The sequence below is a fragment of the Aphelocoma coerulescens genome, chromosome 1 (assembly GCF_041296385.1).
Source record: "Aphelocoma coerulescens isolate FSJ_1873_10779 chromosome 1, UR_Acoe_1.0, whole genome shotgun sequence".
In the NCBI taxonomy this organism is placed as follows: domain Eukaryota; kingdom Metazoa; phylum Chordata; class Aves; order Passeriformes; family Corvidae; genus Aphelocoma; species Aphelocoma coerulescens.
In genome coordinates this window covers 1,331,032-1,355,595 of record NC_091013.1, presented here as the reverse complement: position 1 = coordinate 1,355,595, position 24,564 = coordinate 1,331,032, and the positions used below count along the sequence as shown (strand labels likewise).

Below are 24,564 nucleotides of genomic sequence, written 5' to 3'. Positions count from 1 at the left end.
AAGGATTTTCCAGCTGGACTGTTAAATCCCAGGGTTTTGATCTCCCATCCCTGCAGCTCTGAGGATTTCTGCTGGTAAAATATAAAAATCCACCTGCTGCAGGTGCAAGTTCTCCACAAGATGGGAAATAAGAGCTTGGAGTTCTCCAGGATGGGGAGGACAAAGGATGAGCCCTCGGTTTGGGCACATCAGGCTACAGAGCTGCCTCAGATCAGCACAAACTTCCTTCCCTGGCTCTGGGCTGCCTGGATAGAAACACCTGGAGTTTTTCCTTGGATACCTTTCCCTCAGTGTTGCACTCACCTTTTCTTCCAGCTGGAAGTGGCACCTGGCTGTCCCAAAGCTGAGCCTGCGCCGCTCTCACAGCTCTGTGTGAGTGGATTTATGGCGGGCAGATAGAGCCAGTTTTAAACTGACAGAAGGATTAGATTCGAGATTGGGTTGGCCCAGGGATCCAGGGGCAGCCCCAGCTGCTCTGGGCACCCTGTGCCAGGGCCTGCTCACCCTCCCAGGGAACAATTCCTGCCCAATCTCCCATCCAGCCCTGCCCTCTGGCACTGGGAAGCCATTCCCTGGCTCCTGGCCCTCCAGCCCTTGTCCCCAGTCCCTCTGCAGCTCTCCTGGAGCCCCTTTAGGCCCTGCCAGGGGCTCTGAGCTCTCCCTGGAGCCTTCTCTTCCCCAGGTGAGCACCCCCAGCTCTCCCAGCCTGGCTCCAGAGCCCTTGGAGCATCTCCATGGCTTCCTCTGGACTCATTCCAACATTTCCATATTTTTTCCAGGCCCACTGTCATTTCATGGAGCTGGAGGTGCCACAAAGCCCAGGCTGCCCTCAGCAGGTGCTGCAGGGGGGATGCTGTGCCCAGCTGGTGCCCAGAGGCTGCGCTGGCATCGCTGCTCCCAACTCCGGAGCCAAACTCGCCCCGGGGGCTGCAAACCGCGGGAGTCAACTCGAGGTGAGGAATTTGCTGCTGACATTTTGATATTTGTGCAGATCACAGCACCTGCCTGGCCCTGGTTAATCGGCTGGAGAGAGGGGACGGCTGAGTGGGTGCCCGCTGGGGAGGATCTGCCCCCTTCCCTGAGCCTGTGGAACAGGTTGGGAGGAAAAAACAACATCTGAGGCCACGAGCAGTGCTTGAAATTTGCTTTATTGCTTTGTACAAGGGCAAAAACCAGGGGGGGAAAGAGAACTCCATGACTGAAAGGTGCAAGGCCACAGTGGGAACCCACACTGGGCACTGAGGGGTGATGGTGGCACAGCAAAGCTGAGTGATGAGACCTCTCCCCTTTTTTAATTTCAATAAATAAAAAGGCAGAGCTGCTGGAAGAAAAAAGTGGGATACAATTAGTGCTGAGCATCAGCCTCCTCACAAATAAACCCCCTGGAGCTATGAGAATGAAATGATCCCAAATCCCTGAAACACCAGGGCTGGGGGGAGAGCTGCAGGAGGGAGCCCTTGGGACAAGCTTCATTCAAAGGGTTTCATGTCATGGAAGGTTTTAATGTCATTAAATGTTTTCATGCCCTTAAATTAATTAAAGGGTTTAATATCATTACAGGCAATTTTTGGTGCAAGTTTCAGCAAAGTCCAGGGCCTGGCTCTGCAGCTCCTCTCCCAAGGCGAGTCCTAAACAGCGAGATCCCAAAAGAGCAGCGCCCAAGCTGAGAAATCAACATTTTTCCAAAGCTGGCCTTGGGTTTCCATTCCTGCAGAGGAAAAAGTGACTGGGATAATTAAGCTGCTGGAGATTTTCCAAGCTGCTCCAGACACCGAAACTGTGGATCTTGTCCTCAGCTTGGTGGTAGGCACTGTATAAATATCTTCTAAAAAAAAGCAGCCCTGTGTTTTGCAGTGTCCTGAGTGCTCTGGGAACACAGGCACGGCTGGAATGTTACTTGGATGAAGGTGCAGTGCTAAAGAAATGCCGGGAAAAGGGCTCTGCTGGGATTGCTTCCCCTTCCAAGCTCTCTGCCCTCGCCTTGCCTTGGAAGCAGCTGCTCTGCTCTTCTTTCCAGTCTTTCCCACTTCTCTTTCCTCTCCAGCAGCTAAAAATGGGATTTGTATCTGCAGAGCAGAAATAAAATCCCCACTCCTGCCCAGACTGTTGCTTCCTTCATCCCAAACCAGCTCCAAGCCGGCAGAGTTGTTATTTTAAGGAACACAATGTCCAGGGGAGACGGATTTCTCCTGTTGACGGGCAGGTGATGGTTGGTGCCACAGCAGCTGAATTTGGCTGCCCTGTCCCTCCAGACCTGGCCTAAGGAGGAGGGAAAAGGAGGGAAGGGCAGGAAAACCTTGCTGGCATGGATTTTGTGTTGGATGCTGGGATGGATACCAGGGAGCTGCAGGAGCTGCTCATGGAGTCTGAGTTAAGCACAGACATCCCCCGCGTGCGATTGAACAGCAGAAATTATGGAATTGCTCTTCCCAGAGTGGAAATTCCCTTCCCAACCATGGACTGGCACTCAGGCCTCGTGCAATAATTAACTGGGATTGAAATCTGGGAATATCACCCACTTCCATGGCACAGACCCCGTGGGCTACTCGATCTTTGCACACGGATTTTGCTGCCCGGATGGAGCCTCATCCATGGGAAGGAAATGAGGAGCAGCCAGCAAGACCAGTCTGGGAAAGCTGCTAGGAATCAGAATCATGGGATCATTGAGGTTGGAAAAGCTCCCCAAGATCTCTGAGTCCAACCCTTGACCCAACATGAACCCACATCCCCAGGTGCCACACCCTGCAGTCACTGAAGTTTCCCTCCCTCTGCATTTTTCCACAGAAATATTTTTCAGGAAAAAAAATGGGAAACTTTTCCTATTATTTTATCCCTAAGAGGGGCATGATTCTGAAGGAAATAGTTCAGCACAGCATTGTACGATTTCTAAAATCATCATTCTAGGCTGGACAAAAATGCAAATGAAATCTTCCAGCTGCTTTTCCCTTGGAGAATTTGGTCTTTCTTGCAAATGATTGTCTAAGCCATGCTTGGCAATTAACACCTCTGCCCTGTGTTTGGTTCTAATTAGGCCCTAATTAGGTTCTAATTTCACACCAGCAACACCAAGATTTGCCTCTTTAGAGAATCAGAGAATCCTGGAATGGTTTGGGTTGGAAGGGAGATAAAATTCATCCCATCCCACCCCTGCCATGGCAGGGACACCTCCCACTGTCCCAGGCTGCTCCAAGCCCCAATGTCCAGCCTGGCCTTGGGCACTGCCAGGGATCCAGGGGCAGCCCCAGATGCTCTGGGCACCCTGTGCCAGGGCCCTGCCCACTCTCCCAGAGCAGGATTTATTCCCAAAATCCCACCTATCCCTGCCCTCCTCCAGACTGAGGCCCTGTCTCAGTAGGTGAAGCTGATGAGTCCATGATATTCCGAGTGTATTCCGATGTTGGCCTCACAGTGATTCCAAGAAGATGCCGGTGCCGGGCGCTGGGGCAGCACTGGGATATCCCAGATCCATCAGCTTCACCATCACTGCTTCTTCAGCCTGGCCCAGGCCTGTGGCTCTGCAGAAGGGCCAGCAGCTCCCCGGCCCACAGCAGGCATCGCTCACATCGTCCCCGTGCCACGCACAACCCTTTCCCCCCTTTCCCTAGGAAGATTTCTCCTCAGGGATCTTTGTGCCCGGCTGCTCCACAGCCAGTTGGTTCTCCAGGACACAGCAGAGCTTGTAATTCTCGATGACCTTGGCCTGGAAGTACTCCCTGTCCCTCTTGTGCCAGGCGTCGGTGGCGATGTAGGTGTTGTAGGGGTCGCAGGGCCCCTCGAGGCGCCGCGCCCGCAGGTTGGTCACCATCACCCCCACGGTGAAGAAGCCGAACAGCCCCACCATCAGCAGCACGTAGATGATCTCCAGGTTGTTGCTGGCGCTCCTCACCTGCGAAGGAGCCGAGCTGTTGGTCTGCTCCAGGTAGTCCTGGAGCAGTTTGGACACGAGCAGGTTCAGCGCCGTGTTGTTCGACAGCACCAACATTCTGATCTCCTGCCCTTGGCACCTCTTCCTTCCTTTGGCTGGAAAAGGATAAAAATCAGGGGATGGCATCAGAAGAAGATGGGATTTCCTCTGTCTCCCTTTCCTGGTTCCCCTCCTCAGTGAGGGATTTGCTTCAGAGCCTGGATGGACCTGGAGAGCCCCTCTCAGCTCCCGTTTGTAACCCAGCAAGGGCTGAGTCCATCCCCACCAACACCTTCAAAGCACCCTTGGACTTCACAGACTCTGTCACAGTGTGGAGCTGTCACAGACCTCACCCCGACCTCCCTGCTGGTATTTAAAGTCCAGGACTCCCCCAGAGCCCCCCAGGCATGAGGGGCTTCTGATCTCTGCTCCCTGGGGACAGGGACAGCAGCCAGGGAGCGGCTGGAGCTGGGCCAGGGCAGGCTCAGGCTGGAGAGCAGGGAAAGGTTCTTCCCCCAGAGGCTGCTGGGCACTGCCCAGGCTCCCCAGGGAATGGGCACGGCCCCGAGGCTGCCAGAGCTCCAGGAGCAGGAAATGGTGACACCCAGAAGCAGCTGGAAGCCCAAAGCCTCCCAGGCACAGCCTCTGCTCTGACAGTCTCACACAAGAAGCTGAAGGGTCCTTTTCCCTTTCCAATGGCACCTGTAAATCACTTAAAAAGAGGAATCCTGTCATCACTGCATTCCCAAATCCTCAGCAGCCAGGTAACATCAAATCATAAAATCATAGAATCATTTGGGGTTGGGAAGGACCTTAAATCCCATCCAGTGCCAGCCATGGCAGGGACACCTTCCACTGTCCCAGGCTCCTCCAAGCCCCAATGTCCAGCCTGGCCTTGGGCACTGCCAGGGATCCAGGGGCAGCCCCAGCTGCTCTGGGCACCCTGTGCCAGGGCCTAACCATGCTCACAGCCAGGAATTTCTTCCCAATATCCCATCTAACCCTAATTTCTGTCTGTTTGAAGCCATTCCCTGGCTCCTGGCTCTCCAGCCCTTGGCAATTGTCTCTCTCCAGCTTTCCTGCAGCTCCTTCAGGCCCTGCAAGGCCACACTGAGCTCACCCCAAAGCTTCTCCTCTCCAGGCTGAACAATCCCAGCTCTGGCAGCCTTTCCTCATCCATGCCTGACAACCCCACTCCAGCCCCTCATTTCAGTGAGTCTGGACAAGGAAGACAACAACGTCCCCTGGCTCAGCCCTTGGCCGCCTGAATGGGGCATTGTCATTCAAGGTGACTTTGGTGACAACAACCTCAGCACCCCCCGGGGTGGCTGTCAGGGCTTCCTGCAGCTTTAAATCCACAGGAGCAGCTCAGCAGATCCTTCTCCAGAACACTCAGCTATTGTTTGGGGATTTTTAAGAGGAACTCCATGAGAATCATTTCTAATCCTTCCAGGCTGGAACAATCCCGGGGCAGCAGTGACACCTCTGGGAGGGGATGGTGATGGCTCAGCGATGTTTTCCAGGAGCTCTGCGTGGGAGGGAGCTTGGCTGGGCACAGCCTCCAGCTGCTGGGAATGACCATGCAGGAACAACAGAGACCTGGAGGCTTCCTTGGATTTGTTTGTGCCTTGTTACGGAATAAATGCTGCACAAGGAGCTGCTGGGACAGAGGGACAGAGGCAGCACTCTGATCTTGTGCCCCAACACCCCTCAGCAGGAGAACATTTCCCTGGAGTGTTCTGTGCCTACAGGTGCTGCCACAGCCCAGGGAACTCAGCTCCTGCAGACAGGGAGAGGGTCACACACAGGAGTTAATTGTTAATTAACAACTCCTTGTGCTGATTTTCACTGTGAGCTCTTTATCTGGGCAGCCACCGGTTTGAGGCTGAAAGTGAAACACTGAGCCCAAGGTGGTGAATTCTCATGGAATGACAGAAAGGTTTGGAGTGGGAGGGACCTCAAAGCCCATCCAGTGCCACCCCTGCCATGGGCAGGGACACCTCCCACTGTGCCAGGCTGCTCCAAGCCCCAATGTCCAGCCTGGCCTTGGGCACTGCCAGGGATCCAGGGGCAGCCCCAGCTGCTCTGGGCACCCTGTGCCAGGGCCTGCCCACCCTGCCAGGGAACAATTCCTGCCCAATCTCCCATCCAGCCCTGCCCTCTGGCACTGGGAAGCCATTCCCTGGCTCCTGCCCCTCCAGCCCTTGGAAATTGTCTCTCTCCCGTTTTCTTGTAGCTCCATCCAAGGCCAGGCTGGACACTGGGGCTTGGAGCAGCCTGGGACAGTGGGAGGTGCCCCTGCCCATGGCAGGGGTGGCACTGGATGGGCTTTGAGATCCCTCCAACCCAAACCATTCTGGGATTCTCTGATTTTATGACCTGTCCCTGATTTCTTCAACACCCAAATCCCCACAGCCATGGGGTGCCAGAGCTGCAAAAGCCATTCCAGGAGCCACTTCCCGGAGCTGCTGAGTCTGATCCTGGCTGGGTGTGGAGAGAGGCCAAGCTGAGCCTCTGGAGACCTCTGGTGCCTGTTCGGGTGCCGAGGCCATCGGGAATGTCCCAGCAGAGCCACAGGTTGGCTTTGGGCTCCAACCACAGGGAACTGCAGCTAGATCTGGCTGCACATGGAGAATGGCAGGGCTGACTGACACCCAGCTGCTTCCCAACAAAGGCAGAGCACAACGGCTCTGTCTGCACCAAAGGAGCCTGGAGCCTGCTCCCAGTGGAGGGCACCCAGCCCAGTGGGCACCTCCAGCTTCAGCCCGGCCCTTCCTGCCCTGTCTGAGCTGGGCTTATCTCCAGCAGCTCAGCTGCAGAGGAGCAGGTGCTGCCAGAGGCTGCTGGTGCCACCAGGGTTTAAAAGGGAAGAGGGAATTTTCTGTTCGAAGTTGTGACACTCAACTTTGGAGCTCAGTGGGAATTTTGTCGTCGAGCATTGGGTGCTGGAGAGAGGCCAGAGGAGGCTCCAGGATGAGCAGAGGGATGGAGCAGCTCTGCTGGGAGGAAAGGCTGCCAGAGCTGGGATTGTTCAGCCTGGAGAGGAGAAGCTTTGGGGTGAGCTCAGGGTGGCCTTGCAGGGCCTGAAGGAGCTGCAGGAAAGCTGGAGAGAGACAATTGCCAAGGGCTGGAGGGCCAGGAGCCAGGGAATGGCTTCCCAGTGCCAGAGGGCAGGGCTGGATGGGAGATTGGGCAGGAATTGTTCCCTGGCAGGGTGGGCAGGCCCTGGCACAGGGTGCCCAGAGCAGCTGGGGCTGCCCCTGGATCCCTGGCAGTGCCCAAGGCCAGGCTGGACATTGGGGCTTGGAGCAGCCTGGGACAGTGGGAGGTGTCCCTGCCCATGGTTTATGTTGGAATAGGATGAACTTTAAGGTCCCTCCCAACCCAAACCATTCCATGATTCCATGAAAACCGATTCTTGGCTGCCTCTATTTCTCTCCCCTGCTGAGGTTTAAATGTGACATTTGTCCCACAAGGAGAGGTGGATGTGAGCTGACAGATTTTAACACCATTTTCTCAGCTCTCCCAAATCAAAGCACCTCTATTTTAATTCCCACCAAGCAAACATCTCCAACCCGCTCTCCTGTTGCTGCCAAAAGCACCAGCAACCAGCCCCAGGAACCCAGGCAGCCTGGAGGAACACTCACCTTCAGAAAACACAGCTCTATCACAACTTCTTGTGGTGTGATGACACAGGAATAAAGCCTGTGCTACTCTCAGAGCAAAAACTAGCACAGCGCATCACCCACCTCCCAAAATTTCTGCCTTCCAAATGTTCTGGTGCTTCTCCACCACCACAAAGGATCCACTGACCTCCCTGGCTGGTTTCCCTGCCATTCCTTCAGGGATGAGTAGGTCGGACACCGTTCTTCATTGCACAAGGCAGCCCCATTTCCTCGCTCCAGCTCCCGGGAATTTTGCAACCCAGCGGCATCCAGGGCACTGCTCCGAGCTGGGACAGCTGCACATCCCAGGAGGAAGAGCTGCTGCAGGGGGGGATCTGCAGCTCTGGGATCTTCAAACACCTCCTGCGGCCCCCAAAACACCTCGTGCAGCCCCCACATGTCTGGGGCAGATCTGCAGCCTCTCCCTACCTGTCCAGGCCGTCCTTCAGTGCTCACCTGGGCGACACCTCACCTGGGGTGGCTTTAAAAAGCAGCCCCTGTGCAGTGGGGGACACCGAATTCTCCCCAAACTCCTCACTTTTCTTAGATCAAAAGCCAGAAATTCAATTTTCTTGCACACTATGTACATCCCACTGTTCTGCAGCAGAAAACGCAGCAATCCTCCCTAAAAAACATCCAGCCGGGTTTATCCCCCGGGATGCAGCTGCCTTGGGATTGCTCCCAGCCCGAAGGAGCAAACACTGGCACGGCTGGAACAGCAAACAAACCCTGGCAGCAGAGCCCCAGCTCCTGCTCCTCCATCAGTTCAGCTCTGCTGAGCTCCCAGGCTCCTGGAGCTTCCCAGTTTTCCGCCACCCCCGCTCTCATCCCGGAGCGCCCGCACAGACCTGGCGGGTGCAGGGCTGCAGCCCCTCCTGGGGAAGGAGAAGTGGGAAGATGCCAGCTCTGGAAAAGCCCCTGGATGATGGGTGTGAGGGGCTGAGCGGCTGCTGCTGCTGCGGGGAGCAGCCCGGCTGTCAGTGGCCCGTCCCGGCTCGGCGCAGGAGGTGAGAGCGAACAGGGAAACTCCCGGGCACGGCAGGGAGGGAGGGAGGGCAGAGCCCCGGTGCCGCCAGGGCCGGGCCCGGCTGCAGGTGCCCAGGTGGGAGGTGCTGAGGGGGCACCGCAGCTCCCGGCACGGGAAACGTGGAGCCAGAGGCAGAGCAGCACAGGAGAGAGGGAATCCTGGAATATCCTGGGCTGGAAGGGACCCACAGGGATCACCCAGTCCCACCCCTGGCCCTGCCCAGACCCCCCAGCAATCCCAGCCTGGGCATCCCTGGCAGCGCTGCCCAAACGCTCCTGGAGCTCTGGCAGCCTCGGGGCCGTGCCCATTCCCTGGGGAGCCTGGGCAGTGCCCAGCAGCCTCTGGGGGAAGAACCTTTCCCTAAAATTCAACCTAAATCCCTCCTGGCCCAGCTCCAGATGCTCCCTGGGTGCTGCAGCCCCCGGGGAGCTCTGAGCTCAGGCTCTCTGCTCCAGGAAGGTGCCCGGTGTTGGGACATTCCCAGTGACGCTGCCCTGGCCCCCTGACACTCCCCGAGGTCCATCCTTCAGGGACATTTTTGGGGTGTGAGGAGGAAGGAGAGGTCATTCCAGGGCTCCCCTCAAACACATCCTCACAGGGAGCACTGGCTCACTCCTACCCACCCCTAAACATTAAAAACCCCACCCAAAATCTCACCCCTATTTTCCACATGAGGAAGAACTGTCTGTGGTCACCACTGAGCCAGAGGGGGATTCATCAATGCCCACCTGGAGACTACAAAATGAATTTATCAGCTTTGAAAGACGCATTTAAACTCCTTCAGACGGTGCTGCTGATGTGGGATAACATCCCCTCAGCATTCCTGGGGCCATGGCACATCCCTCCTGTGGGATAACATCCCCTCAGCATTCCTGGGGCCACGACACATCCCTCCTGTGGGATAACATCCCCTCAGCATTCCTGGGGTCACGACACATCCCTCCTGTGGGATAACATCCCCTCAGCATTCCTGGGGCCACGACACATCCCTCCTGTGGGATAACATCCCCTCAGCATTCCTGGGGCCACAACACATCCCTCCTGTGGCCCTTGAGAGGGACAGTGACCTCCAGACTCTCATCAGCTGCAATAGGCAGGGGCAGGGATGAGAACAGGAACTGGGGTGGGGTGGAATGGGGTGGGGTGGGGTGGGATCCATGGGATGGGGTGGGATGGCCCCTCCTTGCCTGACACTCTTTACCAGCCGCTGTTGCCTGGGCAGCAGCTGGAGAGAGGAATTGAGGTGGTGATGGAGGGATTTAAACACACAGATGAAACCAATATCTCAGCATTTTCTTGCTGCACACTTTTCCAGAGCTTTATTCCATTTTCCCTCAGGGTGGGGATGCAGCCCCTGTTTTCCTTGCCTGAGCCATTGCTGCATCCAAATGAAGGAGCAGGTTGTGGGATTAATTTCCTAGACTGGCCCAAATCCCTGGTAAAACCTGGCTTTCTTCTGGCCCAGCCCCTGCCTGCTCGGTCTCTCCCCTCCAGGGCAGCCAAATTCAGTTTTCCTTTGCCCCCAGGAAGCCTCGAGCAGGATCTGATCCTTCTTGTTTGTCAAGTTCCCCTTTGAGATCTTTTAGGTGCATTTTAAAGCCTGGCACGAGTGTTGGTGGGGGAAGAGGGAGAAGCTGAAGGGGTGGCCCAGGCTCCAGGAGGAGTCACAGAGGGAGCTGATTCCCTTCCCCACACCAGTGGCACCAGTTTGAGGACAAGCACGGCCACCAAAACCCTGGAACATGAAGAAATGTTGTGCCCCAGGGTGTGAACTCACCCAGATCACAGAGGGGTGTCCCAGAGTTTAACCCAGCACTGCAGCATCACAGGAAAAGCCGCTGGAAGGATGGGCCGGGGCTAATTAGGGAAACTGCACTGCTGGGTAAATCAATTTGATGAAATAAACGGATTAAATCGACAGTGCAGAAGGCTCAGAAATGGGGTTAGGGCAGCAAATGCTCCCTGAGGGGTGGCTTCAGTGTGTTGGATCCAGGAGAGATCCAGACTGGGATGAGAGAGGAGGAGGAGGAGGAAAAGGAGGAGGGTGTGGGTGGTCAGTGACAGCAGAGAGTGACCAGTCAGGCCCTGCTTCCTCCTCGTAGGGGAAATCTCGGACAAAATCAGATCCTGTCACTTCCTGGCCCAGCTGCCCTCTTCCCTAAATACCTGGGAAGGAGGTGTGGGAGAGGAGCATCGCTTTGGGGTGGGAGAGGTGGCCATGCCCTGCTGTGCTGGGGGGCAGGGGTGGGGAGGGGGCTCTTGGGCCACGGGGCAGGCTGGGCACCCAAGGAGGGCACATGGAGCCAGGGCTTGGCACCAGTGGCCCCATTCCTTGTCCCCTTCTCCCAGGGCAGGGCCCCCGTGTCCCCCCAGCCAGGTGTGGCACCCCAAAGGGAGCAGGGAGGTCACCAAGCTGCTGAGGGGGGCAAAGGGCTCTGGAAGGGAGGGAACCCCTTCTGTGGGACCAGGGGCCTCTGCTGTGCCCTACTGCACTGCTGGGTCCAGCCTTGGAATTCTCAGCACAGGAAGGGCCTGGAGCTGCTAGAGAGAGCCCAGAGGAGGCCCTGGAGCTGCTCCAGGGCTGGAGCCCCTCTGCTCTGGAGCCAGGCTGGGAGAGCTGGGGGTGCTCACCTGGAGAGGAGAAGGCTCCAGGGAGAGCTCAGAGCCCCTTGCAGGGCCTAAAGGGGCTCCAGGAGAGCTGCAGAGGGACTGGGGACAAGGCATGGAGGGCCAGGAGCCAGGGAATGGCTTCCCAGTGCCAGAGAGCAGGGCTGGATGGGAGATTGGGCAGGAATTGTTCCCTGGGAGGGTGGGCAGGCCCTGGCACAGGGTGCCCAGAGCAGCTGGGGCTGCCCCTGGATCCCTGGCAGTGCCCAAGGCCAGGCTGGACACTGGGGCTTGGAGCAGCCTGGGACAGTGCGAGGTGTCCCTGCCATGGAATGGGATGATCTTTAAGGTCTCTCCCAAACCAGGCCATTTTATGATTAATTTTACGAGATCTCAGAGTCTGTGTGGGCCCCACTCCGCTCCCAGTCCCACCGGGGGGGTTCCAGGGAAGGTCCTGTCTCCATTAGAGCAGATCCATTGTTCCAGAAGCATCTCTGTAACTTCTATTTGACTTTGGGGGCACTTGAGAGTGCCTGTGACAGGGAGATTATTATTTAATATGTTTTTAAAGAGCTCCAGCTCCGTGTAGGAATTCTCTTTGCCCTCCCAGATCTGTCAGTAGCCACAGATTTCATTTTCCCCAGTTCAGTGATGACCTGTGGAGTGATGGGATCCCTCAGGAAGTTTTCTCTGGAAGGTGACATAGGACATTTCACAGCACAGGGCCTTGCAGATCCCTTGAAACTGTAGTCCTGGAAGCCTTTTGGTTTTAAATTGGCCCCATTTTTGTTTTGAGGAAAGAAATACTGAAATAAGGCTGGGGAGCAGAAAATACACTTTATTCCTTCACTGAATTTTCCATTTTCCTTGGAAAAGCTGCTGCTGTGGCCCTTGTACAGGAATAGATGAGGTCTAACATGTTTCTGTCCAGATCTTTATCTGTGGCAAGGTACCTCTTCAAAATCAGGGGGAAGGACCAGAGCTGTACAAACTCTCTCTTGCAGAGTTCTCTGGGCTCCTGAGCAAGAGGGAGGGAGAAATAATTTAGAATTCATTCAATAATTTGGAAGTAATTTGGTGCCCTCTGGCCCCACAGCTCCTGGCAGGCCCCAGGCCGTGGCTCTGCTTCCTCTGGCCGAGCCAAGGGGACAGGAGGTGACTGGGCCCTCTCCAGCTCCATCCCCCATCCCAAGGATGTCCCCCCATCAAAGAGTTCTATTGCCAAAGGGCTTGGCCAGTCCCTTTGGGATGGGACCTCCAGTTCAGCCCAAACCCTGCAGAAATAATTTTGGATTGAGGTTTTCCAAGTCCCCCTACAAAGGATGGGCTTCCAGGAAAACCCTGGCCAAGAGGGGGACGTGAATTCACCTGCTGATATCCCAGCAGTAATGCGATCCCAAAGGCCCAAAAACGAGGGTTTGGGGCACCTGGTCCCCCCCATTTGCACAACCTCTGCCAGGATCCAAAGCTTCCCTTGGCCAGGGATGCAGCCCAGGGATGCAGCAAAGGCTCTGGAGCTCTGGGGATTTGCTCCAGCTGGGAAAACTGGCTGCACTTTGCAGCCTGTGTCTGAAATGCAATTTAGGCTGAAGAAAAACCCCACAATGTTAAATTAAAAATGTGCTGGCAGCTGCAGCTTTGGAAGGGGCTGGATGGGGAGGATTCTGAGCCCCAGAACGAGGTTAAATGGAATTCCCTTCCTGCAGAGGAATTCTGAGCCCTCAGCAGAGGCACAGGGGCTGGAGAGTTTATTCTGGTGAGGATGGTTCAGAGGGGTCATCCCTGATCACCACTCACGGCCTTCATGACCAGACAGAGGAAATTCAGATTAGTGCTGACCAAAGCTGGAGTTTATTGTTCCCGGGTGTCCTGGGAGGGTTCCTACCCTGAGCTACAAACTCATCTCCACTCCTGACTGAGGCCCTGGCACAGGGTGCCCAGAGCAGCTGGGGCTGCCCCTGGATCCCTGGCAGTGCCCAAGGCCAGGCTGGACATTGGGGCTTGGAGCAGCGTGGCACAGTGGGAGGTGTCCCTGCCATGGCAGGGGTGGCACTGGGTGGGCTTTGAGGTCCCTCCAACCCAAACCAGTCTGAGACTCTGTGATCCCCGAGAGGAAGTTGGGGTTATCAGCTCCCACAGGCTGGACAGAATCTCTGGGAGGATTTAGGCAGAGGGAGGAAGGTGAGACTCTGGATCAAACTCAAACAAACTCTTCCCAGGAGCACACAGAATCATGGAATGGTTTGGAGTGGGAGGGACTTTAAAGCCCACTCAGTGCCACCCCTGCCATGGCAGGGACACCTCCCATTGTCCCAGGCTGCTCCAAGCCCCAGTGTCCAACCTGGCCTTGGATCACCACATCACTGGAGGTTGCATCATCCTCCCAATATTTAAGGTATTGAAAACCTGACCTGTTTGTGCTGATCTCCTTTGGCAGAGGGTTCCCTCAGCAAAAATATCATTGAACCTTTGGCTTTTCCTCCACTGACTCCAACCACCTCAGAGGGCATTTTATACCCCCATTTTTATCAGCAGATCCCAGAATCCCAGGATTTAGGCTAGAAAAGCCCTCCCAGCCCATCCAGGCCCAGCTGTGCCTGATGCCCACCTTGTCCCCAGCCCAGAGCACTGAGTGCCACCTCCAGCCCTTCCTGGGACACCTCCAGGGATGGGCACTCCAAACCTCCCTGGGCAGCCCCTGCCAAGGCCTGACCTCCCTCTCCAGGGAGAAAGATCTCCCAGTACATTGAGAAGCAGAGATGTTTTATGCTCAGAAACCAATTTTCGTGGTGGCATTGTCAGGAGAATGAAAGATCAAAGATGCCCCAATGGTGCAAGAAAAAGGATCCGTCCAAACATCCTCTCCAAGCTCCCAGGAATTTGCACCAAATTCCTGGGGAATGTCAGGGAAGGAGGGTCCTCCATGCACAAGGAAGGACCTCAGAAATACCCCCCATTCAGGAAAATAGCCAAATCACAGGGGCAAGGAAACTTCTGTCCTGAGAAGCACAACTGAAAAAGGCTTTTCTGTTAATTGAGCTGAAATAATTGAAGCTTTCTGCCCATGCCACCCCCGGCTTCCTGAGCCTGCCCAGCACATGAACCCCAGCCTTGCCTCCCTTATCAAGGAAGTTTTTCAGAGGCAGCAGCAGCCCTGCGTAATTTCTTTATCTCATTTCCTCCTCTTTACCAGTGCCTGTGCTATGGTGTGAGGCCCAGATAAGCTTTTCTCTCCAGGCAGCCCCGTGTGTCTTCCTGATGGGGTGGTTTTACCCTGAGCAAGCTCCAGATGGGAGCAGCACGAGCTGATTCCAACCCTTCCCAAACCTTTGGAGCCTCTGTTCCTGCTCCACTGATTCCCAGTGGAGTGAGAGGGCCGGGAGTGCCCCTGGATGTGCAGCTACACCCCTGCAGCCTTCGCTGGAGAACTGGTGTGCATTTGCCCTGTCCTGAGCTTCTCATCCCAGTTTTCCATGGCTTTAACCATGGTAGCAGGAGCAAATTCATTCCACGCTTGGTGTAAGGAAAGTCAAACCTCATTCATGGCCTTCAGGCAGAGCCAGAACTTTTGGAATTGCTCCCAAAATACCTTCCTGAGCAGCAGCAGAGGAGCCAGGTCATGGAATCCTGGAATGGTTTGGGTTGGGATGGACCTTAAAGATCATTCAGTTCCATGGGTAGGGATTTCCACTATCCTGGGTTGTTCCAGCCTAGCATTGGACACTTCCAGGGATCCAGGGGCAGCCACAGCTTCTCCTGGACTAGTGGAAGGTGTCCCTGTCCATGGCAGGGGTGGCACTGGATGAGCTTTAGGGTCCCTCCCATCCCAGTCCACTCAGGGATTCCACGGGCATTTCCTGGTTAGCACACAGGGTTAATGCAGCGTTGATGTTCCTTCTCTGCTCAGCTGAGCATATGCAAATCCAATCAGCACTGAAATCCTTACCTGGGAGCAGCACCTGGCTGAGGAGAAGAACACCAAGTCCCTTCTTCCAGGCAAATCCTCCTCTTCCTTCTCCCGGTTGGCACCGTGCGCTCACTGGATGTTGCTGTGACCCAGCCCACGGCTGGGCTGGGGGAGTTGAATGCCAATCACTTCAGGGCTCTCCCTTGGGTGGATTTCCCCACCCAGGACAGGGACTATGAGGGAGGGTCGATGGGTGGCACAGAAGCCTAAGCCACGTCCCCCTGGGCAGTACCCGGCTCCAAACCGCCTCCCCCTGTTCCAGAGAGTTCTCTGGTGTTCTGTGGTTCATTGGCTCCCTGTTGTATCTCCCGGTTCCTCCACTGGTTCTTGTTGAATTGGATCCTCCCCCTGGCTGGTATCTCATTGGTTTCCTTCCCTTTCCCCGCCGGTTTCCACCCCCTATAACACTGAAAGCAAAAGCCCCTCGGTGCCTTTTTCTGGTTGCTGGACCCTCTGACAATGAACCTGTTGGAACCCAGACCAGCGGCCCCTCTCTTTTCCTTTGTCTCCGGATCAATGCAAGCCCAGACCATGGGCCCTGAGGTGCCTCCTCCATGGAGGAGCCAGCACCCGCGCCCAGCCAGCGCCTTCCTGCTCCCAAAGTCGGTCCTGAAGGACATCGCAGCAGTAACGCTGCGTCCCCTCTGACTGAGGGCACACCAGAGCCCGTGCCAGCGAGCCTGGGACAGCGTTAGGTTGGTGCCCAATGTGGGGCTCACGCGCGTGGGTTCCCGTGACGTCCTTGCTGTTGGTGGACAGCGAGAGTAAACGGCTTTGGAGCCGCCAATGCCTCTCGCCATGGCACGCTCTGGTTTAAGAGGAGTGCGCCGAGAGAAGGCTGCCAACTCCCGATCCTGGAGAACAGCCTGTCCCGGAGGACCCCACCTGTGCTTTTAGGTTCTAGGACCAGACATCTGTGACTCTAAATTTGTGTTGGTTTGTGCTGAACTGAAATTTGTGTGAGGATTTTTGTTTCGTTTTCCTTTTGCAGGTGGTGGGTGAAAACAGTGTCGAGAGAACAATGGGCTCAGAACTCTCTCAGCCTCAAAGAGAGGTATGCATCCAAGTTGTGGAGTCCCTTGAAGTTGGTGGGTTTAAATTTTCAAAGGGGTTGTTAAAACAGTTCGCCCACTGGCTTTTCTTTTACTTTCCTAAGGCATCCTCTGTGAATTTAAAATTGCCTGCTTTCTGGCAGGCTGTAGGTGATAATATCGCTGATTTGAAGCAAAGAGGGAACACCTCTGGAGAAAAGTTTTCCCCCCTAGTTTTAGGCCTTTGGGACTCGCATAAAATGAACCAGAAAGTAAAAGAAAAGCCCAAGTTCTCCCCAGTTTTCCCGTATTCCTCATTCCTCTCCTCGTGTCCCTCTTCCCACTTCCCCTTCATTGGAAAAACAGAGAGGTGTAACATGCCCAGAGGCACAGGGCTGCTACCTTCTCCCTGACCCCTCTCAGTCTTCTCAACTACCCTGTCGAGATAGCCCTGGCCAGGCTGCTTTGACCTCTACCCAAACCCCGTATCCTTTGCCCTCTTCCCCAGCTGTAAGTCTAGAAAATTGTTCAAAGTGCCGTTCGCCATTATCCCCCCCCCCACCATCCCACATGGCCACAAAATGGCGAGGACCGCATGGCACGGTCCGCCTTTGCACCTTCTCCTTCCCACAGTCCCTTTCCCCCTCCTCCTCCTGACCCTTTCCTGTCTCCACCCCCTGATGTGACTGTTTTGAGCTCCTCCCATACCCACCCCCTGCATCAGGAATCCCCGCCCTTCCTGTGACCGCTCCTCCTTGTCCTCAGTTCCCTCCCACTGTGAGGGACCTTCCAGTTCCCAGGCCCCCTTTTCTGGTTCCCACAGGGTAGAAATCAGAACCGATGCCATCTTAAAATCGGCTCCGGGAGTCCCCTCAGCCCCCTCCTACCCCTTCGCTGCTCCTGTTACCTATGACAGAGCAGGCAATAATCCCACATGGAAACCTTTTGATCCTGCAGGGCTCAAAGAGCTTTGCAAAGCCCAGAAGGAGCTCGGGAGGGAGAGTCAGTATTTCAAGAACCTCCTGCGGGTAACTCTCACCACTACAGTGATTGTCCCGCATGACCTCAAAAGCATTTTCTCCTGCTTGCTTTCCCCATCCGAATTCCAAATGTGGGAAGAGGGTTGGAGAAAGCAACTGAGAGAGGTCCTTCCGATCCTACTGCAGGATCCAAACAATGCAGGGGTTTCCATGGATCACCTTACCGGTGAGGGGTTGTTAGCCAAGTGTAGTGGTTTGGCCAACCTATGACACCAAGCCACAGAACCAGGCTCAAAATACACCAGAGCCGGTCCTGAATGCTGTGAAACAAGCAGCACAGCAAGTGTTCTTAATGATGCCCCCTAAATTAGCACTTCAATTGAATTATACTGAGATTTGGCAACTGCACAATGAGCCATTTATTGATTTTGTGGATAAACTGTGGCTCGTGGTGGAGAAACAAGTGGAAGACCCTAAAACAAAGGAATATATTATAACTCAAATTGCAAAAGCTAATGCAAATGAACCCTGTAAAAGAGTGATTTTAAATCTTCCATTTGACCCTCCACCAACCCTAAACCAAATGATTCATGCTTGCACGACATTGGTGCCAATTCATCAGCCAAATTTAAAAACGAGGGGAAATGTAGTAGGAACTGCTAGTGCCACTGAAGCAACAGCACCCCAGGACAAAAAGAATTCTAATTGGGTCTGTCACAGGTGTGGTAAACCAGGGCATTTAGCCTGGAATTGCAGAGCCCTGGCTCCACGCTCGCCCACAGGCCAATCCATTGTAGAAAGGAGGCATCAGACACTGAAAAAACTGTTGGAACAACAAAGAGGCAACCATGAAATTGCTGCCCCCATCCTAAGACTCTCTAAAGCGTTGTTCACTTTAAACTTTTTAAACTGTTCTTATTAAGAACCCAACCCTCCTATCATGAGACACTTCACAAACTCTGGCAAACATAAACTAACTGAGAGACCTGAGGTCCTCATAAAAGACCCTGACACATTATAAATACATGGTCCATACCCCCTGGTCACCTGGGGTAGAGGCTATGGGTGTGTTTCCACCCCAGAGGGTCCGAAATGGATCCCTGGGAAGTGGATCAAGCCTTTTTTGAAACCACCAACAGCTACCAAACAGAATAAAGAAGCTGCCACAGCCTGGAAGAGGAGAAAAACCGGACCACCTGAAAAAAAGACTCCTCTTCCAGGCCTGAAAGACAAACCCTCCCCTTCCCAGTCCCCCTAATGTGTTTCCCTTCCCAAAATGATCCCTCATTTTATTTTGAAAGAGGGGGAGTCCACGGGAGCCATCATTATTTAAGTTAATTGTATTTGTGTTGGACTTTTCCTGAAGCTACCACCCTTGACAGCGTGATGACCTCCTACCTGCTGCTGTCCCACCTGCTGCTGCAGCTCCTCCTGTGCCACCACCACCGAGGCGAGGCATGGAACATACCACAGCCACAAAACAACGTGTGGGTAACGCTGACCCAAGCCCTCCACCAGACAGAGATATGCTTGGACACAGGCAAGGCAAAGGACCCGATGTTTTCCTGCCTTGTTGGTACTCCCTTGCACACTGAGGAGTTTGTTCACAACACCCACATCCTCCAGCCCCACCGCTGGGACCGGTGGATGTGGAAATTTCCAACAGCCATACAGAAGCCCCAAGAATTACATCTTCTACGTCTGCTGGGGCAGCCTTTTGTTTTAACTCACACTATAGCAAGCCAGAACACCAATTCCCAGTCAGCCCTTTCAATAAAATCTACAGAACCCAGGTTGGTGTCACAATATGGCCCTGTCAGTTTCCAGCTCCACCAGTCACAGCAAAGTGCTGCCAGAGGGTTTGTTCTTAATCTGTGGGGATCGGGCGTGGAACAGAATCCCACCATTTCTCACAGGAGGTCCTTGCACTCTGGGGCATTTGACCACCCTCACCCCAGACAGGGCTCAACTTCTCAAATGGTATAATCTGGCTAATCAGGCTAGATCAAAACACTCTATTCACAAAATCCCTGATGACTGTGATGATTTGGTCACTAATTGGCCTCATTCTACAAGAGTTATCCTGTCAATTTTCCTGCTGTGGGTGGCGGCAGCTAAGGCCCTTGGAGAACTGGAGCAGATTTCTTGCTGGCTAGGGAAAAATGCCCAAGCCACGTCCTTTGCCCTCAGCCAGCTTTTAGCTGAGGAAGAAAAAACAAGGCCGGCAACATTACAAAATCGAGCTGCTGTCGATTTCCTTCTCCTCACCCATGGCCACGGCTGCAATGAGTTTGAAGAACTTTGCTGTATGGACCTTTCGTCCAAGAGCAAGTCCATCCACGCCGAAATTAAGGAAATTCGCACCCAAGTTGACAACCTGCACACAGAGGGCAGCGACTGATTTTCAAACCTCTTTTCAGCCTCCAGTTCTCTTTCGCCCACCGGGAGCTTCAGCAGCCAGATTCCCTCTGTTATCAAAGACATTGTTTGGGTTTTGGTTACGGTGGTGTTAATTGTACTAGCCCTTCCCATTTCTAAGTGTTTAGCTTTAAAATCCCTTAAGTCCTCTCCCTCATTTCAGTGTAATAAAAATGGAGGAGATGTTGCTGTGACCCAGCCCACGGCTGGGCTGGGGGAGTTGAATGCCAATCACTTCAGGGCTCTCCCTTGGGTGGATTTCCCCACCCAGGACAGGGACTATGAGGGAGGGTCGATGGGTGGCACAGAAGCCTAAGCCACGTCCCCCTGGGCAGTACCCGGCTCCAAACCGCCTCCCCCTGTTCCAGAGAGTTCTCTGGTGTTCTGTGGTTCATTGGCTCCCTGTTGTATCTCCCGGTTCCTCCACTGGTTCTTGTTGAATTGGATCCTCCCCCTGGCTGGTATCTCATTGGTTTCCTTCCCTTTCCCCGCCGGTTTCCACCCCCTATAACACTGAAAGCAAAAGCCCCTCGGTGCCTTTTTCTGGTTGCTGGACCCTCTGACAATGAACCTGTTGGAACCCAGACCAGCGGCCCCTCTCTTTTCCTTTGTCTCCGGATCAATGCAAGCCCAGACCATGGGCCCTGAGGTGCCTCCTCCATGGAGGAGCCAGCACCCGCGCCCAGCCAGCGCCTTCCTGCTCCCAAAGTCGGTCCTGAAGGACATCGCAGCAGTAACGCTGCGTCCCCTCTGACTGAGGGCGCACCAGAGCCCGTGCCAGCGAGCCAGGAACAACATTAACTGGAACTTCACGGGATCACTGAGGTTGGAAAAGACCTCCAGGACCGAGTCCAACACTGCCCAAAGGTTGGGGGCCTCCTCAGCTCCTGCTGAACTAAAAACTCCCACAGAGGCATGCGAGAGCTGGAGGAAGTGCTGATGATAATGAACTGATTTTGGAGTGATTGTCTGCCCTCAGTGCCTGAGGAGGGACAGAGACAGAGCTCCACAAAGTGCCCAAGGCTGCAGCTGCCCCTGCTGACATCCAGGCACTGCTCAAAGTGAACCTTTTAGCTTAAAACTCATCCCACCCCACCCCTGCCATGGCACGGACACCTTCCACTGTCCCAGGCTGCTCCAAGCCTCATCCATCCTGGACTGGGACACTTCCAAGAATGGGGCAACCACAACCTTTCCAAGCCAGTCTTCTGAACTTCAGAGAGGTCCTTCCTTCTCCTGAGCTTTCTGCTGAACTTTGCATGACTGATAAATGTGGTTTCTTTTATGTCTGAAGAAAAAAAAAAGGGCATTGTAGGGAGGGGCTGGGTATAGGCCTCTACTGGAGATGTTGTGGCCCTGGGAGGACATTACAGAAGCCTTCCAGTAGCTGAAGGGGCTGCAGGAATGCTGGAGAGGGACTTTTCACAAGGGCCTGGAGTGACAGGACAAGGGGAAATTCGATATTAGGAAGGAATTCTTGGCTGTGAGGGTGGGCAGGCCCTGGCACAGGGTGCCCAGAGCAGCTGGGGCTGCCCCTGGATCCCTGGCAGTGCCCAAGGCCAGGCTGGACACTGGGGCTTGGAGCAGCCTGGGACAGTGGGAGGTGTCCCTGCCATGGCAGGGGTGGAATGGGATCTTCAAGGTCCCTCCCAGCCCAACCCATTCTGGGGTTCCATGGGCTCGGGAGTGCCCACACATGGATGCTGTGGATGGACAGGACCAGGCAGTGCCCTGATGCCCATCCCACCACCTTCACCAGCCCTGACTCTCTCCGAGGTCCCTCCTGCTCTGCTCCTGCCCTTCCCCTGTACTTCTCACCTGTACATTTATCCACACATGGGCTTTTTCCTCTCAGCCCCCATATTTTCCTTACTTCAGGCATTTATTTTCCTCCTGGGCAAACAAGTCTTCCCAGTTTTTTTGAATTCCCTCCCACTCCAAACAATAGGCCAGGCACAGAGTGAAACTGTCCCTCCTTAAATCAGGCTGCCACACATTCCTCCTGCTTTCAGTAAGAGACTGGTGCTGAACTCAGGATTCCCATTCTTTGCTGGCCACCAGGAAAGGCTGAATCCTGTTCTGGATCTCAGTCAGGACTGAAAAAGCCACTGGTGTTGCCCATCCTGTGTTTGTTGCCTCAGTCATGATCCAGGGATAGCACCAGCACAAGCAAGGGATGAGCTGACCTCAGTCACCATGTTTGTAAAAGAGTTGGACTTCATCACTGAGATGTTTTAATGAACTACTCTGGTTCCCTACTTAAAAAAATTCCCAAACCTCTGCTGCCTCATGACTGAAAAGGAAATGCCCTCAGAGAACAGGGGACAGGTAAAGGGAAAGCTGAGGATGCAAATAGCTTCAGATCCACACAAAGACACTTTGGAAAACCCAAACTTACCATGGGAGAGCAGTTCTTTCATGGACATCCCAAACTGCTACAAAACACATTGGATTTCCTAGATCCCAGGATCCCTGAGGCTGGAAAAGCCCTCCCAGCCCAGCCAGGCCCAGCTGTGCCCGATGCCCACCTTGTCCCCAGCCCAGAGCACTGAGTGCCACCTCCAGCCCTTCCTGGGACACCTCCAGGGATGGGCACTCCAAACCTCCCTGGGCAGCCCCTGCCAAGGCCTGACCTCCCTTTCCATGGGGAAATTCCTGCTGGTGTCCAACCTAAAAGTAGTTTTGGATTAGAAATTGGGAAGTAATCTTCCCTGTGAAGGTGGAGAGGCCCTGGCACAGAACATCTGTGGCTGCCTCATCCCTGGAATGTTCAGTTCCAGGTTGGACACTGGGGCTTGGAGCAATCTGGGACAGTGGGAGGTGTCCCTGCCCATGGCAGGGGCTGGAATTAAGGTTCTTCCAACTGAGCCATTCCATAACTCCACCACCATTCATAAGGCCATGACTAAAGGATTTACTCATTTTAAGCCTCCTTTCTTTGTTCCACACGAGGAAATGGAAAAAGTGAATTCCTGTTGATCAACCCCTCTGCCAGATATAGCACATTATTCCTTTTGTTTGGAAAGTTTCGTTTCCAAACACCATCCATTAATCAAAGTCCATTAATGCAATGCATTTACCATCCACATATTTTCCAGCAGATCTCACCACGGGGATGTTTTCTATCCTGGTGTTGTGACCAGCTCCACTCCTGTCAAAAAGCTCGGCGTGGCATCACCTTTTAACCCAAATTAAAATAAAATAAGTGGGACTCTTGTCCATTTAGGAGTTTTAACCACCTGCAGCCATCACAGCAGTGCTCTGGACAGTAAGGGCCACTGGGAATGACGAGGGGCTGGGAGGTGGGGGAACACTTTAATCCTTTGCCTTGATGCTGGTGTCTGTTTGGAATTCTCCTCCACTCAGCTCTGCCCTAGCAAAGCTGAGCTTTAACATCCTTAGGTCTTCTCATCCTTCACTAAATGTAATAAAGCTTCTGATGGCAAATTAATTAAACATGTTGACAGCCGTGATTTAATTGGAGAGGAGGGAACCTCCTGAAAAGAGTCAGAGAGGTGTCCCTCAAAGTGAAGCTTTCTAGGACACAGCAGTGGCAGGAAAACAAAATACCTGCTTGCTCTACTGCACTTGAAGTTCAAATTTGACCCCTTCTTTTTCCACAGAACAGAAAAATGTTCCCATGGGATATTTTTTCTTCGGAATTTCATCCAAAAAGTCATGTACACAATACCATCAATGGAATTACTGAATGGCTTGGGGTGAGAGGGACCTTAAACTTCGTCTCATTCTACCCTCTGCCATGGGCAGGGACACCTTCCTCTATCCCAGGTTGTTCCAATCCCTGTCCAACGTGGCCTTGCAGAGGTGTCCATGATCTGGAGGTTGCTCACCACACCAGTCAGTAAACCAGGACAAAAAACTGCTTAAAATACCAAGAAACAAACCCGAAATAACTCTCCAGTGGCTTTGGATCACAGAATGGGTTAGGTTGGGTTTGGGGTTGGCTTTCTTTAAAACTGAGATTAACAATAAATTACCTGCAAATGTGGCATTTACGGATCAAAGAGTCATCAGGGCTGGAAGAGACATTCAAGATCACCCAGCACCAGCAGCATCACCCCAAGGGCCACATCCAGACTCCTCCTGAGCACTCCCAGAGACAGTGACTCCACCACTCCCTGGGCAGCTCATCCCAAGGCCTCACCACTCTGGCAGGGAAAAAAACCCCTGTAATATCCAATCTGCACTTCTGTGACCTCCCAACACCACTCTGGAGAGCAGAGACCAAGTCTGTGGTGGCTGGGCCAGGCGTCCAGCAGCCACCCCTGGCCAGGAGTGTCAAACCAAGGCTGTTTTTCCTTTCAAGGTGTGCCAGGATTTCCCTTCTTGCCCCAAACATCAGCCAACAAAGCAAATGGGCAAAGTCAGTGCAAATAACTGGGGAGTTTTCTCCAGGTCCAAAGGAGGAGGATTGCTTCCTCCCCAGCTCCACCCACAGCAAACCCAGCACAAAAGCCTTCTGTTCCGTCTCCCAAGGAAAAATCCCCTGGCATTTCACTTGGATTGGTAATACGCAATAAACTGAGGCTGGGACCGAGTAAATGTGTTGGGTTGGAACACAGGGACTCTGAGCATGGATCTATCCCTATTCCTGAGGCTGCACATGCACAGGGACTCTGGGATCCCAGCACAGGGAGGACGTGGAGCTGCTGGAGAGAGGCCAGAGGAGGCTCCAGGATGAGCAGAGGGATGGAGCAGCTCTGCTGGGAGGAAAGGCTGCCAGAGCTGGGATTGTTCAGCCTGGAGAGGAGAAGCTTTGGGGTGAGCTCAGGGTGGCCTTGCAGGGCCTGAAGGAGCTGCAGGAAAGCTGGAGAGAGACAATTGCCAAGGGCTGGAGGGCCAGGAGCCAGGGAATGGCTTCCCAGTGCCAGAGGGCAGGGCTGGATGGGAGATTGGGCAGGAATTGTTCCCTGGGAGGGTGGGCAGGCCCTGGCACAGGGTGCC

At 54.2% G+C, this 24,564-nt stretch overlaps 1 protein-coding gene and 1 long non-coding RNA gene across 4 annotated transcripts; one reads left to right on the top strand and one right to left on the bottom strand.

Annotated features, from left to right (window-relative positions):
* Positions 1-21: 21 nt before the first annotated feature.
* On the top strand, positions 22-1,646 carry LOC138106657 (uncharacterized). Its single transcript, XR_011149063.1, has 3 exons — positions 22-372; positions 780-953; positions 1,561-1,646. It is a non-coding gene; the product is annotated as an uncharacterized lncRNA (long non-coding RNA).
* On the bottom strand, positions 1,133-23,800 carry KCNE1 (potassium voltage-gated channel subfamily E regulatory subunit 1). 3 transcript variants are annotated; one of them, XM_069007353.1, is made up of 3 exons: positions 23,598-23,800; positions 22,680-22,777; positions 1,133-4,020 (listed from the first exon to the last, which is right to left on the bottom strand). In XM_069007353.1, exon 3 carries the CDS (start codon positions 3,980-3,982, stop codon positions 3,602-3,604), a length of 381 nt encoding a protein of 126 aa, XP_068863454.1. In that variant the 5' UTR covers positions 3,983-4,020; positions 22,680-22,777; positions 23,598-23,800; the 3' UTR covers positions 1,133-3,601. The 3 variants fall into 3 exon arrangements, with proteins under 3 accessions (XP_068863454.1, XP_068863540.1, XP_068863629.1); XM_069007439.1 differs by lacking the exon at positions 23,598-23,800 and having other exon boundaries at positions 22,680-23,034; XM_069007528.1 differs by lacking the exons at positions 22,680-22,777; positions 23,598-23,800 and adding an exon at positions 15,150-16,327.
* Between the last annotated feature and the right edge of the window lie 764 nt (positions 23,801-24,564).